The sequence below is a fragment of the Podarcis tiliguerta genome, assembly GCF_965153285.1.
Source record: "Podarcis tiliguerta genome assembly, chromosome: 3".
In the NCBI taxonomy this organism is placed as follows: Eukaryota; Metazoa; Chordata; class Lepidosauria; order Squamata; family Lacertidae; genus Podarcis; species Podarcis tiliguerta.
Genome location: NC_139536.1, coordinates 38838394 through 38858718, shown reverse-complemented (window position 1 = coordinate 38858718; position 20325 = coordinate 38838394). Strand labels below are relative to the sequence as shown.

The 20325-nt window shown below is 40.0% G+C and overlaps 1 protein-coding gene across 12 annotated transcripts in view; it reads left to right on the top strand.

The window, feature by feature from the left end:
- Positions 1-20325, top strand: part of LTBP1 (latent transforming growth factor beta binding protein 1) — a 180216-nt gene that overhangs the window by 121626 nt on the left and 38265 nt on the right. For all 12 annotated transcript variants that reach the window (XM_083432124.1, XM_083432120.1, XM_083432127.1 and 9 more), the window contains 8 exons: positions 635-760; positions 2266-2391; positions 3749-3868; positions 7130-7249; positions 11178-11300; positions 16125-16247; positions 16703-16825; positions 18256-18381. In XM_083432124.1, the coding sequence (XP_083288250.1) occupies positions 635-760; positions 2266-2391; positions 3749-3868; positions 7130-7249; positions 11178-11300; positions 16125-16247; positions 16703-16825; positions 18256-18381 (987 nt within the window). The remainder of the gene's footprint in view (positions 1-634; positions 761-2265; positions 2392-3748; positions 3869-7129; positions 7250-11177; positions 11301-16124; positions 16248-16702; positions 16826-18255; positions 18382-20325) is intronic.

Below are 20325 nucleotides of genomic sequence, written 5' to 3'. Positions count from 1 at the left end.
AGCCCTGAAGGTTTGGCACGCTCCAGTCTTAACCCTGAGATGAGAAGGTGGAAGATGCTTACAATACGTGCATCAACATTTGACATAACTACCAGGGTTTTCTTTTTTTCTATAAAGATTAAAACCATGCTTCAGTTCACTTACAAATTCCTCATAACTATTCCAAAGAAGAAAACGGTGCACACATCACATGTTGACACCTTCACTGAGGAGATCCTTGAGCTGCAGTTTCATATGGATCTAGCATTGAGTTAGGAAGTTAAGAGGCCATCCTGGGTCTCTATCAAACATTTCTTGCATGTTTACAGGCCAGTTCCTTTCACTTGATTTCCAGATGCATTAGGGTAGTATGTAACTATAGGGAACTGAAGGGCAAGCTTTTGTAGGGTGTATGTCAGGCTGTTTATTTTAAGAATTGTTTCATAGAAACTTTGTACTGGCTTCTTGCTCCACAGCCACTGGGTTGGATAACAAGAGGCTGAAATAATAAATTTATTATTTGTACCCCACCCATCTGACTCAGTTGCCCCAGCCACTCTGAATGGTTTTTCTTCCTTTTTAAATTGAGAATAGTAGTGGACTTATGCAAATGTTTTAAATGGCCTGCTCCAGGTATGTTTTTCTTTCTATTTAGAAATCAACGAGTGCACAGTGAACCCAGATATTTGTGGAGCGGGACATTGTGTTAATTTGCCTGTGGGATACACCTGTTTCTGCAATGATGGATACAAGCTTAATGATCAACAAACAAAATGTTCTGGTATGAGAAATTTTCTTTGCCTTTGCTAAACTGATCAGTGAGTGAAGGATCTGAAGAAATGTAACCTGTAATTTGTATGAAACAACTATGGTAAATAAGAATGGCTTCTTCCCTTTTTGGCCCTCAATCTTGGTCAAAATACGTTTTTAAAAAGATCTCCCTTGTTCTCATAGAACTTTGCAGCTCTTTTGTACCAGGTATGAGGAAACGGGGCCCTTCAGAGGTTGTTGGACTACAACTGCCATCATCCCTGACTATTGGCCACACCGACTGGAGCTGATGGGAATCCAGAAACATAGAATCATAGAACTGTAGAGTTGGAAGGGACCCCAAGGGTCATTTAGTCCAACCCCCTGCGATGCAGGGATCTTCACTAAAGTATATGTGACAGGTGCCATCCAACCACTGCTTAAAAACCTCCAAGGAAGAAGAGTCGACAAGTGCACACTTCCTGAGAGAGACCATTCCACTTCCTGAGAGAGACCATTCCAGAAACTTCTTCTTTCTGATAGTAATCTCCTTTCTTGAAACTTGAAGCTATTTATTTGGGTCCTAGCCTCTAGAGCAGGAGAAAACAAGCTTGCTTCCTCTTCCATGTGACAGCCCTTGAGATATTTGAAGATGGCTCTTCTCACTGTCAAAGCTAAACGTACCCAACTCCCTCAACTGTTCCTCATAAGGCTTGTTTTCCAGACCCTTGATCACCTTAGTCTCCTTCTTCTGCACTTGTCAATATCCTTATTAAATTGTGGCACCCCAGACTGGACACTGTACTCCAGATGTCATCTGACCAAGGCAGCATAGAGTGGTACTATTACTTGCCTTGATCAGGACACTATACTTCTGTTGATGTAGCCCAGAAGTCACATGGTACCCATCCCTGAACTGTACACTACCTAAATGTATCTTGGCACACAACGTGTTCTAAATTATCCTGCATGCACAAAGGATGGCGCTTGTAAATTAAGAAAACTGAGGTGCTTCAAGGAGTCTTTATATTTTTCCTCCTCGTGGACCGTGCTTTGGAATCCTAACAGGAGTGCATGAAATTTTATGATAGGTATTGCAAGGAACTGAATGTCTGCTAGGCTTCTTTATATTGCCCCATTTTAAAACTGTGTAAAGAGAAGGAGCGCCCTTCACTAGCCCTGGTTCTGAGAGGTTCCAGAATCTGCTGGCATATAGTATTTGACTCCCATATACATAAATGCATAAGTTCTCTCTGAAAGATCACTTATTACAAGTAAGTGTAGTTCCTTCCTTCAAGGAAAAGTAATACTCTGAAAGTTGGTATAAAGTAATGCTCTGAAACTTTAAGCCAATAAGTCTGCTTTTTGAATCAGAATTTTATACCAAATCTTTATTGTTCAGCTCCGTGGAAACAAATCTGTCTGTACTAATAGAGTCTGTCTTTCATTTTAGTGTCTTGTGTATATTGGGCAAAGTGAAGTGATGGTCATGACAGGGTACTACTTTTTCAATCTTCGTTTTTATTTCTTTAACAGATATTAATGAATGTACTCAGGCTCCCCATCTCTGCTCCCTTGGGCGTTGTGAAAATACAGAAGGAAGCTTCCTATGCATTTGCCAGGCAGGGTTCATGGCCAGTGAACAAGGAACAGACTGTGTTGGTAACTACTGTGCTTTATGAAACAAACTCTTAATACTTGGGGCTAATAGCTAAGAGTTGGAGTTCGAAATCCGTTAAGGTCATTGGAAAACTACTTACATTGATTTACACAAGCACTGGACTGGGTGCTTAATGCTTAGGTTGCTCTTTTTGTTCATAGAGTATTTCTTAATAAAAATTGACCACCATTACAGAGGGCAAGTCATTACTCATTCTGTCTTCCTAAAATTATTTATTTGTGCAGTTATACTTCCTTGAAAATATAATGTTGCTGTAAGAGCTGAAGTCGTAAAATATGTTTAGAGGATAGGTTTTTTTTCTCTCTCCCATGCATGAGAATAGATTTCACATAGATCATTAGCAACCAAAACAGCTCTGTAATTGGCCCCTCTCAAATGTGAATGCCATTTCTAAGTGACACTAAAGAAGGTCTATCAAACGTTAACGTAGGACCATTTTGAACATTCATGGTATTGTTTGTGTGATTTGCTGTGACTGTTCCTGGAGATACACTTACATGGAGAACTTTTATCAAGTTTGTATCCACAGATTAAATGGGTAGCAGTCTATGACTGCTGTTCAGGAACTCAGTGTATGGCCTACTGTAAGGCCTTCTGCTTTTCAAATCATGGCAACCAGCCATCAGAGTTTAGTTCATATTATGGCTGATGGTTGGGGATGATGGGATTTGTAGTCCAGCAACATCTGGAGGCTGCCATGTTGCCTATCCTGCTGTAGACAGTACTGAGCTAGTAGTTTCACTTGATACAAGGCGGCTACCTATGTTCCATAGAGCATTCTTAGAGGTATTGTAGCAGGGCACCCAAATACAAAGTCTCTGCTGGAAGGTGGCTGGACAAATGGCCCTCTTACATGGTCAGGGCATGACTGAAGGACAGTAAATATTAGTAAGCAAATAAACTCAGTCCTAGTAACACCTACAATTACTAAAGCAAGAATATTGACATTACAGGTTGTAGTTGTTGCAGCTAAGATCTGTGAGCTCCCCAGCTAATAGTCTATTTATGCAAGTAAGCAGCCAGTCTTGGGAGTGATAAAATTAACAATTTACATGGCCCTAAGAATAAGAATTCTGGGCAGATTCAGCTAACCCAGTCCACTAACAGAAACTTGTGCAAGGGTTCCACTAGTGTTGGGAGCACCCTTAGAATTGTGTGCAAGGGGAAGAGAAAGGAGATAATTGCAGCTGGCAACTAGGAATGCTTGCACTGATTGAACAATCATATTAGAATGATGTTGACTTTCATCCTCTGTAAATGTGTGTATTCCTAAAAAGAAAAGGAAGACTAGTGTATTTACAGTACATATTTAACTTTTGTATTCATTTTGGTTTCTAGATGTTGATGAATGTTCTGGATCTCACACCTGTGGGGAAGGACGCTGTATAAATACCATTGGTTCATACATATGTGCTTGTGACACTGGATTCCGTATGAACAGGAGAGGCCAGTGTGAAGGTAGGTTGTCACTCTGAAATGTTGGAATAATCATCCACAGACATTATTATTAGTTTTCTTAATTCCTTTAGAAAAGCCATCCGAGGAAGTTGTGCCATAGAGAGCAATGTTTATGCATTTGAGGACACTAACATGGTAGACTCAGGACTGATGGTGCAAGAATCCATAACCTACCCTATCCTTTCATTGAGCTCTACTGTCTCTCTTCATCTTTACATATAAATTGTGTTTCCAATGGGTAAACCAGGGTTTCTTCAAAGCAAACATACAAAACGTGAATGAATGTCAGGCATGCATCCATAAACACCTGTGTACATGTGTCAAGACTTTAAAGATATAGATATATCATGGGAATTTCTTCCCGTTGGATATTTCTGTTCCCTTCATTGGTGCCTTTTCATCGCCAGCTGTTCGTTCTGCCTAGACATCAGAAGTTAAGAGATGGTTGTGCTATCACTTTATGGTTATGTTCTGTGCTGCTGCTGCTACTGCTGCTTGTTAGTTACAATGTTGTTGTTCAGGATAAATGTTATTTGGTATAGTTGTTGACATTTTATTCTCTGTTTTATTATAAATTGTTCACCACCCTGGGAATTCCTGTTGAAGGTTGGTGGTCTTGTTGTTGTCATGATCATTTAGTAATATTAATTCACTGTTCACATATTTGCTTCAGGAACAACTGTGGTAAATATGACTGCAGCATAAAATGTGGAGCTGCTTTTTCTTAAAAGTGGGTATTTACAGACAAGGGTCTTCTAGTATCAGCTTGCCTGCTTGTGACTCCTCAGTGACACTCCTGTGATTAATAAACCAGATGAGGATAGTGCTGGTTCCCATACTGTGTGCCACTGTTCCAAATGACCTGACAAAATCAGCAAACCAACACTGTTACTAAACTTCAGCAATAGAAGGCTCCCTTCCTAAAAAATGGGGAGGGGGAGCGTAAGTGCTTCAATTTTAAAATTGGAAATTAATAAAATTAAAGTTGGAAACCTCACTATCTACTTTATCTGTAAATTTTTTCTATTGAAATTATTTATGAAAATTGCCATTGACAATGAAGTTCATCACTTCACTTGTTACAAAGGAATCCACTTGTGGTTTGGAATAAAATATTGGCAAAAATCCACCGTTTTATAGAACAAAACGTCCCAGCACGTCTAACTTATAACGCATATGAAGTTAGGTTTTGGCTTGAATATCCCCTTGAGTTAAAAAATAAAAATCAACATAAATTCATTCATAAATTAAAATGATATTCAGTTACTCCTACTTAATCATCAGTGTCTTTGTACTCTGTTTTCATACCTGTCACCTTCAATCAGAGTATGCCTTTTTTAAGCTAGCGTATTCTTCTGCAGTCTCTCAGCTCCAGCTTTTGCTAGTATAAGAATTACTGGGTTTATGTTCATTTTTAAAAAATTAAAAGATGGCTTTAGATATGGATTTCACAATTTGGTGCTCATAGGTGTAAAGGATGTGAAAATTATGCATATTTTTCACAACAGAATTTGCAGTGAAAGGAAGAAAGAAGCAGAGTCCCGAATAAATGGGATCAAACAGGCCATGGCTTAATTGAAAGATAACATCAATAAAACAATTGATAATAATAATCCGCCAATACCATCGGAGTGGAGCTGGTGGTTTCCTACAAGAATCTCGGGGAGGGTGGCTGCATTTGCCAGCTGTAATGTCCCCTTGGTACCACTGAAGTCAAGGTTATGCCTGATGGGTAACAAGCCATTCTCCTTGTGAGAAGAGGCTGATAGGAAGTGGTCACTCAAAACCAGGATGGTTTTGCTGGTTAGCCTACCATCCTGGGAAATAGCTCCACTCTCAAGACCTGATCCAGTCTCCTTCCTACCTCCTTTTCACAACTGTGTGAGACCTTGCACAAATGGAGCCTGAAGTGTCAACTGCAGAAAGGCAGACTGTCTTGAGTCCTGTTTCCCTCAGTTAGCATTGTCTGGAGTTTGTTCTACCTATTACAAGCATAACAGGTCATGAGGCTGTAAGCCCAAAGTCTTCAGGCAGTGTCTAGTGCTCTAACTTTATGTTGCATGCAAATATATGCCATGTGTAATCAGTCCCTTGGTCCCAAATGATCTTCACATTAAGTGGAGATGAGGAAGAGAGAATGAAATTGTTGATTCTTCCTTTGCAAGTAGGAAATTGCTGATAAGTCAGATAAGGATATTCACCTGTCAAGATACAGCTATTTGATACAGTGGAAGAAAAGGAAAGGAATGTTCCATATTTCCTTTATGTTCATTACTACAGCAAACTATGTGGATAGTTTAGATTACATTTCAAGAGGCTGTGTAAGATAGCTGCAGGGCACTATTCATAATTTTAGATTTGTATGTATTTTTATATAGCTTATTCCAGACACATGTTTTACTTTTCACATTGATAATTTATTATACATCTATGTTTTCGTTGGCTTTATTTAAAAAAATAAAATTTGTATACCAGGTATCTTTCAAAACCCAAAAATTGTCATATCCTTAACTCTGTGGTTGCTTATATAAATATTTAATTTGTTGTGATAAGGTGGTTTTAAATATTTAGATTTTAGCTTCAGAACGAAACCCGTTTACCCAATGGAACATGTTTCCAAATAAATAAGCTTAGGATCTTTGCCTACGTTAGCAAGGTAATTTAAAAATATGTCTAATCATTAGTTGAAGTATATCAGGTGTTTATTTCCCGATTTTTTTGCCTCTTGCCCTCCTTTCCAAGGAGTTCATAGCAGTGCTTTTAATTTCACAACAGCCCTGTAAGGTAGCTTTCCAAACTTTTCATGTTGGTGACACACTTTTTAGACATGCATAATTTTGTGACATAGTAATTCAGTTTTGCCTGCAAACAGGAGGTTAAACTAGCCCCTTTCCAACGCCGGGAGGAGAACAGGGGGTGTTTGCGTGGCACACCTACACACTGCAGCCTTCAAATTAATGTGTCACGACACACAGTTTGGAAAGCTCTTCTGTAATGTATGTTAAGCTAAGAGACAGGGACTTGCCTAAGAGCACCTAGTAAGCATCATAGGTGAATGGAGATTTAACCTTAGGCATCATTTAACCAAGCACAGCATTTTAGCACATCGTGTACTTCAATGGTTCCGTTCAGATCTGCATCTTCAGGACAGTAGCACCCAATGCTCAAAATATACCATCCCAAATTCTATTATAGCATTAAGATTCCCTTGCGCTTTATGGATTATTAAAATCTTAAACTTCATTTGTTTTCTTTTTAAAGATATTGATGAATGCACAATTCCACACACTTGTTCAGATGCAGAGTGCATTAACAGTCCTGGTTCTTACCAATGTGTCCCTTGCAGAGATGGATTCAGAGGCTGGAATGGGAAATGCTATGGTAAATGCCTTGTTGAAAATGTTTTCTATTGCAAATATTGTTGCAGTTATTCCAGGTTTTTTCAGTGTCGTGTTCTTGGGCAAGGATGTTAACTTCCCTTGGCAACTATGATATGTAGACTTAGTGTTTGATAGGTAAAGAATAATTAGAGTGACTGTGACTCACATCACAACTAGATTTCACTGGAAGTATATGGCTGCTGCTAAAACCAGCAGCCCAGTATCTCCTCCTCTCTCGTGATAATGAAATTACCAGCCACAACAAGACATTTTATTTGTTTATTTCTTAAATTTCTCTCCTGCCCTTCCTTCCAAAGGAGCCCAGAGCAGCAAATATCAAAGTGTTAAAACAATACAATTTAAAATGAAATGGAAAAAAAATTAAAAAACATTTAGAACATTTAAAGCAATTGCGTGCACTCACATTTGCTAATTTCAAGCTTGCCAGGAGCAGTACCTCTCAGGAATCAAATGCCTTTTTAAACAGGGATGTTTTTAAAATTTATCCCAAAAATCAGTTATGAGGTGGAGAGATGCACCAGGGAGGGCATTCCACAAACAGAGAACCATCTTTGAGAAGGCCCTGTCATGGGTCAGTATGTGATATGATGCTGCCATGTTCTGAGTTTCCCTGCTCAACTTCCTTGGTCTGCAGTTTCAGTAAACCAGGCATTGATCTTGCTTCACTTTACAGAAGAGAGGAGGTAACCTGGGGCTCTGAAAACATCTAGCTTTGGCATCATTCAAGAGTAAACTGAATGCAGAGAGTAATTCCTTTTTATGTGAGGAAAGCACATTCAAGCATTTCTACACTTCATATTTCACTTCAGGCTCTGCACAGCTCAACCTTAAGCTCATACACAGTGAAATATACATCAGAGTAAAAGAACAATGGTATTTTCTAAGGGCTTGGCCATGCTCTTTCAGTCCACTCACACAACTGAAAATGAGGTAGTTGTCAAAATTCACTTTATTTTAAATTGAAAAAATGTTTAGCTTACTTTCATCTGTTTTGCCTACAATGTGTATCATTGAATAGGCCAGCCCATGCATTTCTGAAGTTAACTTTTCTGAAAAAAATCCAACTACAAGAAATTATATTTTCCTGTGTTGTCTGGAATCCTGGTGCATGGCTTTTCAGTGTCTAGGTTAGGAGGGTTTTTTTTGTCATTGCTTACATTGGCTCCGGCTCCTGGCATCTTATCCTGTGCTGTCTGCTTTCAATGTTCAAAGCAAAAGGGACACTTTAAAATGACAGGCAGAGCAGATAGGTATGCCTTGATACAGTCTTATTGTGTTAATGCTTGCTGGCAAATTCTGAGGAGCTTACTCAGCATTTCCTATGACTTTAAGCAGACAGACTTTCATTATCTGTCTGCCCTCCCACATATCTACTGACTTTCCTCCTTTATAAACCTTTTTTTTTCTTTTTTTCTTCTCTAAAAGCCTTCTTTTTGTAGATAAAAACCTAAATGTCTGGGATAGTAGATGGTCAAACCCCAGAAACTAGTTGGGTCTTGCACACATGGGAGTTTTATACCCAGTATAACTTAATGTTCTTCCTGCTAGTCTTCACTCTAATCTTGGAAACTCCTGTGGCTGATCTGCACATTATGTCTGCGATGCAGAGGCTGCTTAGAATGGCCTCCATATGGTGTTTTCTCTGCGCCAGCCCCATAATGTGTACCACTGCTCTCCATGTGATTCTGATGCATTTCTTGGAGGGTTTTCTTGCAACCCATGATTAGGTCTTAACAGGGATAGACATAATGGCTGCATTAGGATGATCAAATCTTAGTTTAACTAGCCAAGAAATGTGGAAGCCTCATGTACTTGCACACAGAAACTTTGGATCTCCCTTTGCACTGCTGAGGAAGCAAGCCAAGAAGTTGCTTCTTGTTACACCTGAGCTGGAAAACTATGGTTAAAGGCTTTCAAACAAGCTAGAATAGCCATGGTTTAATATTTGGCTTCCATTATCCTGACTAGTTCGCACACCGTGCTAAGCCAAACCGTGGCTTAGTGCAAATGCATGAGTGCCACAGAGAGGAACAAACCTTGAGCCCAGGTACAGACAACACTCTAAGCTAGAGGTGTACAAACATGACTTGAATACATACCATATTTTCCATGTATAACATGACCCCTCAACAGTTTTTGGGAGCCCTCAACAGTTGTTGAGCTTCTTCTGTAAGTTCGCTGACCTGTTGAGCAGCTTTTCGACAATCCCCCGCTCTGGCTGACGGAACTGATGCCGCAGTACACTGCATACTGGCTCTCACCAAATACTCTTCCTAAGCTGGGAAGAGTGGGTAAGCAGCTTCCTCTTCTGACATTTCCCTGCTACTGCCGCAGCACCAGCCCTCACTTACTTAGCATATTAACCCATGTTTAAGACAACCCTCAATTTATCACACACAAAGAAATGAATTCAGAAAAAAGGTCATCTTATACATGGAAAAATACGGTATCTCAGTCATCAATACCTGCTACCTTAACTGTGTGTTCCCCTTTCAGAATTAATGAATTTCCAAAATGGTAGCCTTGTTAGTCTTTTGTAGCAAAAACAAAGAAGTGTCTTGTGGCACCTTAAAGACAAAGTTAATTAAATGGCTAATGGACCATCACTAAGCCTTCTGTGGCTGCAATTCTAACCATATCTAATTAGAAGTAATTCCCATTTAATTCAGTGTGGCTTACTCCCAGGTTAGTGGGGTTAGGATTGCAGCCTGTCTCACTAGTTTGATTTCACAGTTCAGAATAAAGTTACCTTATTTCCGTCACTCACTGTTTAGCACATGTTGTTGGTATTTTGTTCTTTGTGTCCTAGGTTGTATTAATAACTCTTGCCACCAAACCATAAATAAGCCTTTTTAAAAATTGCAGCGCTTTATTTCATTAAGTGCATATTTTATTTAGAAAATGACCTATCTCTTTGTGTTTCTGCTGAAACATAACTCTTAAGTGAATGCCCATGTGAAAAGAATAATAATAAATGATGAGTTCCAGAGTTTTTTCTGGTTCATAGTAGAAAGCAGATTAGGGCTTCAATTCCAAACCCACTTACCTGGGAGTAAGTCCCATTGAATTCTACACACACATACCTCTATTCTCCATCCAGATAAGCAAGAGGCATTATCACAGCTTAAGGACAGATTCTAACCAGGGGGGAATTCCTGAGATAAGAAGCAGGGCTAGTGAGAGTTGTGGCCTGGGGAGAGACTAGAGGGTTGCTTTTGGTCCCCAGTCTGGAGGTTCCCCAGAATCAGTGGCGTAGCATGGGGAGGGCACAGGGGCAGTTGCCCTGAGTGCAAAATTCTTAGGGATGCAAAATTTCAACACCTGGTGCTGCCTCAATACAGCTGTGTGCTTCTGTCACTGGGCTCTGTTGCAAATGGCTTCTCCGTGTGAACCAGGAAGTGGCCTGTCCAGATGACAGAATGATTCTTTTCTTAACTCTGAGGTTGCGATCTCCTGGGTGATGGGGACGCTGTTAGGCAGTTCAATGCACATGTGTTCTCTGTTCACTTCCCACCCCTCTGCGTGGCCCTGGGTGCCGGCAACCCACGCTACACCACTGCCTGGAATAAAACCTCCTATTTGTGGAACTGAGAACTTTTTTGTATGCAAATTGCTGGTGTGGAGTAGAAGATAAATTAGACTGGAGCCCTAGTGAAGGCAAAGGGTCAAAAACCCCTAACAGGACATTTGGGTCTGGACTGGCAATTTGAACGTAACGGCACAGATACGGAGCTAACATGTCATCTAGTTTGGCCGTTACTGAGTAACCCCTAGAACCACTACACTGAGAAAACCATAAGAGATTCAATAGAAGCTTGTTGGCCAATTCAGTTGAAACACCTCAAGCATCCTTAATTAATATTGTAAGAAACAGCGTCTTGTCTAAATCCAATCTTTGTTATCCACAGATATAAATGAATGTCAATATAGCAGTCTCTGCACAAATGGCCAGTGTGAAAACTTGGAAGGCTCTTTCAGATGTCTTTGTAGCCAAGGTTATCAACTGTCCCCTGCCAGAGATCAGTGTGAAGGTAGGAATTGATTAATACCTTTGTTATTTAAATATAACATGCCTAATGTCTGCCAAGAGAGGTGAAATAGACTTATTCATCATGGGCATTCAAAGCATGAGAATTGTATTCCTCACTCAGTGCGTTGCTGGAATCTTCTTCATACCACTTCAGAAAAGTAAACATAAAAGTAGGGCTGGAGCTATTTGAACACCTGTGCATTCTCTTTTCTGGTGTTCTGAAAACTTGGGAGAAATTCATAAGATCAGGTGCCATGGGAGAGTCTTTTTGTGTACTGTTTTAAAAGCACAAGAGGCAAAAAGATTAACCCTTCCCTCTATTTGAAGGACCCCTAAAGATAAAAATAGGAAAGGAGAGTGGAAAGTCTTCACAGGGCAGAGTGAAAACTGGTGAAATGTAACCACTTTGTGATTAACATTGGCACAATCGGGGGGGGGGGGGGATGTTAGCAAAGGAGACAGAACCATGGGCTGCTTTGAAAATTAATCTCACATGAGATGATGATGATTTTGTTATTTATACCCCGGCCATCTGGCTTGGTTGCACCAGCCACTCTGGGATATCAAATGCCCCAATTTTAACCTGTTGTCTCATTTCATACTCCTGACTTGTAGTAATTGAAAATTAGTTTTAAAGACACTGATATTACCCAATGAGAATCTAGCCCTTGGAAAATTTAGTTGTCATGCAAAGGCTGCCTGAGTCTAATTTGAGGTGGCACTCGAAATATAAGTTTCCCTTTCTTATAATGGACTGTGCTGGATGAATAGTTCACTATGAACTTACACCAGACTGTTCTGCTTGATGATAGAGCAGCACCATCCTACAGCAACATGTGCTTTTCTGGTTGTAAATTTGCAATGCATTTTGCTGCTGAAATCCAGATGTTGGCATGGGCTGACTATCCTTAAATTGTGAGAATGGGAAAGAACATTGCAAGCTTTGAATGAACAGCAACTGGATACCATTGGAGCTGGTCTGGATAAAAAACCCACAAAGCCTTTCTGCTTCATTGAAACTGCTAGCTCCGTCAGGCCATTTGTCCCACCAGGAACTTGGCATTGCTAAGAAATATGCAATTGAAACCAGAGAAGACAATTTACCCTGAAGAACAGTAGTATTATAGAATTTACTGATAACACACACTAAATCTTAATTTTGACCCAATAATCTAGATCTTCATGGACTCTGAAAATGCAAGACCTTGAATGTATTTTAAACCATTTTTAAATAGCTTTGCGGGGCAGAGTATGTATTTTCTGAAGTTAAACACTTCAGAAAATACATACTCTGCCCCGCAAAGCTATTTAAAAAAAAATGGTTTAAAATTCTGAAGTTAAACACTGCTTGGTCTGGAAATGGCTCCCTACTCCTGATGTAAGGGGAGTCAGGTCACCGACAGTTTCTGATCTTCTCGTGTTCAACCGAAAGCCTTCGTCTCCCGAAGGCCAGCTGACTTATTGAGCATGGAGTGCAGTGGCAGAAATGTAATCCAACATTTATGGGTTTAATAAATAAAATAAATAAAAGCCTCTTTTTTTTTAGCAGTTTTTTTTTTTTTTTTTTTTTTTTTAGCCACCTCTTGGTTTTAAACTCTTAGTTTTAACGTCCTACCAGCTGTTTTATCACCTCCTCGCTTCTCTTTACTTTTAGTTAGTGTTTTATTGTTTTATTGTTTAGTTAGTGTTTTATTGTTTTACTGCTCAATCTGACTAGGGAGCAGCAACCCCTTGCTGCCCTCTGAGATTTTGAAGCTAATAGTTTTGGAGTTTTAGAGCTAATAGTTTTATTGCCTGGGCGGGGAGGGGAGCCGAGACCCAACGCGACAGGACGCCGGTGCAGAAGGAGAGCTAGTCGAAGGAGGCTGCCGGAGAGGGGAGTTCGCCCTGTGTTCAAGAGATTTATTCCCAGTTTTCCAACACCGTCCGGAAGTATCACCACATAGTGGATGGCCGCCGAACTAGCTGCAGAGTTCGTGTTACGCTCCGAACTACAAGCTATCAAATTACAAACTACAAACAGCTATCCCAAATCTTGCCTCAATCTGGACCTCAGTCTATAGCTGGGTGGAGCTTTCGACTTCCTAAGAGGCATAGTTTTTGAAATAGGAAGAATAACCCTGATTGGTAACAAAGATTTACAAATGGTACTTACTAGAAAGAAACGTAGGGACCTGGGGATAGCGACAAGCCCATTGTTCCAGGAGTGTTATGAGAAACAGAGTAAAATCACGCAATACCTTTTACATACAAGGGACAACGAGAATGGAAATGGAAACGGGCAAAAGATGGCTGAGATGGTTGAGTTGAAGCAGGATGAGGCTCTTCCTTTTCCCTCTGCTGCTCAAGATCACTCAACCTTCTCTAGAGGAATACAGGACACGGAGAATAACAACCAAAATAGAAATACAATGAGCCTGGCCCATGAAATAGTCTTGGCTGAGGTATTATCTTCAGAGCTACAGGAAGAAACCCGAAACTCCCAGAAATCCCAGACTTCATCTATGGGCTCCCAGACGGAAAACAATGACTGCTATCCTCAGGACTGGCTGCTCTCTATAAATCTGGATCTGGCAGCTATGAAAAAATACTTAACAATAACAAATGGGCTGCTTCTGACATTAGTGGAAAATTATCCCCTCCAAGCTAAAGGCTCAGAATTTCATGGTGTCAATCCACCAACCACCCCTCAAGAGCCAGAATATACAAAGCAACCAGCGACCAGCAAGTGCACACAAGGATCAGCAGCGGAAAATCATTTACAACAAGGAAAGGACATAGGGTTGTATGTATCTGTCCCTAAAACTGAATTTCCTATTGAAGTAAATCAAAAGAAGCGAGGCATCAGTAAGAGATCCCATAAGAAGAAAGCTGAAATTAAAAAGAAAAGTAAGAACATAAAAATTGCAAGGAAATCTGTTATAAACCGGCGTGCATGTAAAGTATGCTGGAAAAGACTATATAAGCTGATCCCAACAAAATCAAAAACAAACTCTAACAAACCTGCTATACATGGCAGCAGAGAGAACAACAGTGTGGATCCAGGAAAAAAGATCCAGCTGAAGTCTTTGAAAGAAACATCATCGCTGCCTAACAAAACAAGTGAGGAAACGGAATCACTACCCGGGTGCTCTATGCTGAAACCCCAAGGATCCATAAATATTAAAGAAGACTCACCCCATACCATTGATTATGGCAGATCTCAAGATGAGCCAGTAGCAGGGCAAGACTTGCCCCAGGATAAAGGATGGAAACTGATGTTGGCAGATAGGAAGTTAGCATTTCTTAACTACCCGAAGCCAAAGGGCTTCCTTACACAGGAAGAACGCTCGGTGCATTTTGTGAATACTTTAGATGATATGCTGCCAGGGAAAATAAAATTAAAGGACATTACCTCAGTAGATTTCATATTCTACAATGGATACTCTCTGCGAGTGATTGCCTCCTTCAAAGATCAAATCTTGGCTAAATATATATATAGATCAAGACATTTGCTGTTAAAGAAAAGGATAACGGTAACAAGATTCTTTGAAAACAGCACATGTTTGAAATTGTTCCCTGATGAGTTTACGACAGCTGAGATAAGATTTTCTTGTAAACCAAAGGAGGAGAGAGGACACTCAAAAGACAAACTGGAACATACTGAGCAAGGGTCCTTGAAACTAAGACAGGAGATGAGACTGCCTAATGAGGGGACGGATAACTTCTATCCAGAAGAAAAGGCATTAATAAATCAGTTTGGATTGTTGCCTTCCCTTGCCCAATCTGAGATCTTGAGAAGATTGGAGACCCTTAGAAATAAGCTAACAGAGATGAATGCTCAGGAAAAAGTAAGAGAGGAAGAACCGGCAACGGACCAATTAAAGAAAGAGAACCTCTCTGAAAAAGCCAAGACAGACCCCATGAAAGATTACTCTTATAATACCTCTGCAATTGCAGAGATAAACCTGTTAACAACAGATCTAACACAGTGCGCAAGGGACAAACTACCATCTAAGAAGGAAACCATCCTTATGGCAACCATGAAAGACTACCTTTATAATACCTCTGCAGCTGCAGAGATAAACCTGACAGCAACAGATCTAACACAGTGCGTAAGGGACAGCAACAATCTACCATCTAAGAAGGAAACCATCCCTATGACAACCACAACGCGCTCTTGGACCAGCATGAGATACCTGGATGAGGATGAACTTGGTATCAGTCAAATAGAACACCTCAAGGTAGATTCGCCAAAAAAAGGAGTTCTGATCACTAATGTTAGCACGCTGCACCCTTCAATTGACTCCATTGAGTACCTGGGCGACAATACATCTATGGACATTGCCAAAATGAATGAAATCCAACTAACAGATAAAAAGATAGGCCCAAAAAATCTTTTAAAGGCAAATTGACTAAGATCAATGTTTGGCAAGACAACGTGCAACCTTGCCTTGCTAACTTGGAATATTGCAGGTTGGCAAAAGAGGGTTTCTGACCAATCCTTTGCTAAACACATCCAGAGACATGACATTGTGTTTCTCCAGGAGACCTGGAGCACAAGTGAAGTGGAGCTAAATGGTTTTTCTGCGTTCTCCCTCCCAGGTCTTTTAAGTACTAGAGGGGGGCGAGTTAAAGGTGGGTTAGTTACCCTAATCTCAACAAGGCTAAGGGCCATATTTAAAAAACTAGACCCACTAGACCATCTGGCCACAGCTGTGCAAGTACAGTGGAGAACCCACAGCTTGCTGCTGATTAACGTATACCTACCCCCACAAAGAGAGAAAAGATTGATAAGAAACAATTGGGCTCAGTTAGAAGTTAAACACTGTCTTATAATTTGCAGATGTAGATGAATGTGAACGGCAGCAGCTTTGCACAAATGGTCAATGCAGAAACATCGCTGGATCATACAGATGCATTTGTGGCCAAGGCTACCAGCTGACACCTACAAAAGACCATTGTGAAGGTAAGTTCCGTTGTCTATATGAGGAATTCAGTCAAATTTTCTATGAGTTTTTCACACAAACTGCCTTAAGGGTTTCTTTTTACAATTGAGAAATCAGCAAGCGGTCATAATAATTTTAATTATTGAGAGTAATATTAATTTGTAATATCTCCTTCTGAGGCTGTTGAAGGCTGCCAAATTGCAGACAAATAGGTGTAGGATTTTATATGCAAGGAATTTTAAATATGTCATATTTCGGCAGGATAGGATTATTTATTTACTATATTTATATACTGCTTTTTATATACTGCTTTTCACCACCACAGTGGTCACAAAGCAGTTTCCAGATCACTAAAACAATGCCAGCACCATACCCTAGCCTCTGCCAGCAGTAGATATTTCAGTGACATATTATTGTGCTGTTGTTAGCATAATCTTTTCTGAAGTGGTTTGATTGCTGCTTGTGTTCATTTCAGATATTGATGAATGCCAAGAAGACAGCGATGTTTGCCGTGGAGGGAACTGCATTAATACCAAAGGTTCTTATGAGTGCACTTGCCCAGATGGCTTCCAGCTGCTTCCCTCCAGGGGTTGTCAAGGTATTATATCATCATCATCATCATCATCATCATTATTATTATTACATTTATACACCTTTGTCTTCCAAGGAGCTCAAGGTGGTGTTCATTTCATCCTCACAGCAACCCTGTGAGATAGGTTAGGCTAAGAGATGGCGACTGGCCCAAGCTGACCCAGTGTGATTCCTGGCTGAGTGGGGTTTCGAACCCTGGCTTCCCAGGTCATAGTCCTGTTGGTGTTTCGCAACTTTGACCTGTTGCAGGACCTTAGCCAGACCTAGCAGAGCATACGCAGACTTCCAGAAAGCAATCAGTTGTAGGCAGGATAGACGAAGCAGGAACAAGACATTGCTACTAGTAACTTGGTTATGTAGAGGTGTTTATTATTTATAGCAGACTCTACAAGTTACTATATACAAGAACAGAAATGGATCTTAACTAGCTCTCTCTTAACAAACTCCAAATGACTCTCAGAACACCACACTGACCAACAACACTATCCAGTCAGTAAGGTCATAAGTCATCATGCCTGCATGAGACCTCAACCAATGGTAGAGCTGTATCCAAGGTCTCATAAAACCAGGCAGAATAACTCCTGAGAGCCAGTGTGGTGTAGTGGTTAAGAGCGGTAGTCTCATAATCTGGGGAACCGGGTTCACATCTCCGCTCCTCCACATACAGCTGCTGGGTGACCTTGGGCCAGTCACACTTCTTTGAAGTCTCTCAGCCCCACTCACCTCACAGAATGTTTGTTGTGGGGGGAGGAAGGGAAAGGAGAATGTTAGCCCCTTTGAGACTCCTGAAGGGGAGTGAAAGGCGGGATATCAAATCCCAATCCAAACTCCTCTCTGCTCAGTCATCCTTGGCTTTTGGCCAACTTCTAATTGCTTTGTGTGAAGCTGCACAGAATGGCACGTAGTCAAAATCCCAACAAGTCCAACACTGTAACCATTACACCACATAGCTTGGCTATAGAACTATTATAATATCACAGTGAGCTAGAAGGATAAGAAGTACACTGTTGTACCTTATCATATCTGCATTTGGGGAAATGTCCATAAGGCATGGATTCTTACTTGCCAGCCACATAAGCTTTCCTTTAAGCGAAGAGCTGAAAACCATAAAAATAGCATGATTATAAAGCTCCTACAGTCTACTCTCCATGTTGATATCTATAGCTCCCTACTGGCTACCAAGGTAGGCATATCAATTCTCACTAATGGTATGGGTTGTAAGATGGGCAGCCGCGAGCTTTCTGTATTCAGGTGGGAGACTTTTTATCCCCCATTCAGATAAATTTTCACCTTTGGGGTACAGGTCAGCCTTTAATTCAGGTTAGAGTTCTCTTGTCCAATAGCACAACTTTCTTTGTTAAGAGTTCCTTATAATTATGTATGTAGCCTTCTAATAAAATGATGCATCTTTGGTTGCTGTTTCTCTGCCCCCTGCAGATATCAATGAATGTGCAGCATCCAATCTCTGTTTACCTCATGGGCAATGCCTCAATACATTGGGCTCTTTCCAGTGCATTTGTGAGCAGGGTTTTACTATTTCTAGAGATGGCCAAACATGTGAAGGTAAGATGGGCTAAATGAAAGAAAAAGGAAATTAAGTCTGATGCAGTAAGGGGTGATGATAATTAGGAACAAACATAGGACATCTGTCCACCATGTACACTGACTGGCAGTGGCTCTCCAAAGTTTCAGATAGGTATCTTTCCTAGAGATGGTGGGATTTTAACTTGAGCTCTGCCACTGAGCTATGGCCCTTCCTATTGACTGAATGTGGGTGACAACACTTAAAAGTATAATGAAATAAATAGTACTTTTGCTCCCATTTTGATTAACTGCAGTTTATTATTACATCCAAACTCTAAACTGTGGTTAATCTTAACTATGGCTAGTTGAAAGAAGAAGGTTTTTAAACTATGATCTGAAGTTGGATTGCTTCAGACAAACCATAGTGAAGATTAGCCACAATCTGCTAGGTTCAGACTAAACAAAAAAAGGAATGGGGGGGGGGGGTACTTGAGCCCCAGACTCATTCCTGTCACAATAAACCACAGTTTGTCATGATGTCCAGACCAGAACTAAACCTCAGTAATATTGACTGTTTCATTATTTGTTATGGGTTTTTAATATACAATTCAGACCTTTAAATTTCTGCTATTTTATCTGGTGGCAATAGGTTCTTCCATGCTGACTTTCCATGTGAGAAGTTGGGCAGCTTTTGGTATTGACTGAAGTAATGTTCCTACATTTTATGCATTTGCCCAGTGCCATATAACTTGATACAAGTAAATCTGCATTATGCTTATATGGGTTATGGCTTTAAAAAAAGAACTATCTGGAATGTAGCTGTGAGTGAGAGGGCAGAAGGGGAGTAAAAAATAGTTCATGATCTTTTTTGGCTTAAGCCCCACTTATATATGCAGGATATCTGACCATTCCTAAATGACCCACACTATTTTTTGCATGTAAAATATTCTTGTTTGAGAATCAAACAATAGTAAGCAAAGTATCCAATGTGCATATAATCACATTTATACATGTGTGACACAAAGGTAAATAATGATTTAGCTTTAAATAATAAAACAGAAATTTTAGTAACTTTACACCTGCAATTCATTTTAAATACAAAAAGGTATATACACTTCAATTTTTTTTTTAAAAAATGAGAGCTGGACTTAAGTAAAGTAACCCATCCCAGTTATCAAACCCAGAAATATTTTTCACTTTCTCCACAAGGGCCCTTACAGAATTCCTTTATCTACAGTGTTGACAGAAGTGACTCTTTCAGATTCCCAGTCAGGACAATAATTTGGATTGATGAACATCTGCACAATGTAATTCTTTGAGTTTTCTCAGAAGGAGAAGAATGAGGTCATTCTAGTGCAATTCTGTCTTCCTTTCACTGTCCGTAGCCATGTCAGCGCCACCTCCTTGTCAACAGTATTAAAGTTAAGAGATCTATGGGAAAGAATAAACAAAGACAGACTTTAAGAACAAGGCAAAAAGTATGGTTCCTATTCTAACAATAGAGGCATAGATTCATTATGACCTTTTAATTTCCTGGATTAGACAATGCATGGAAATTCCTGTGCCTTCATCTAGAACATACGATAGTGTGAAGAAGGATTCATTTTTATGTGCATAAGTCTAATCTTGCCTTAAGCACTTCATAGAAGAATGTTACAATATTCTTTTTCAAGCTTATGCATTGGCTAAATCTCATTGCTAAAATGGATCTTATGCAGAACAATTTAATATTTCATTTGCCCCTACATTCCATTGAAACTGAGGAACGTGCTATTTTGTTGTGAGTACATTTTTCTGTGGTGCTCTATGTTATTTTTGTTTCCTGTTTTTTGTTTCCCATAGATATAAGAATACGTAATTGTGAACTTTTTTTGCTCAGTAGCATTAGACAGGCAATATAAATTATTAACTGAGGAACTTCTCATTTTTCCAATAGTATTTGTCATGACATCTTGACCTGTTAAACAAATGTGGATAAAATAT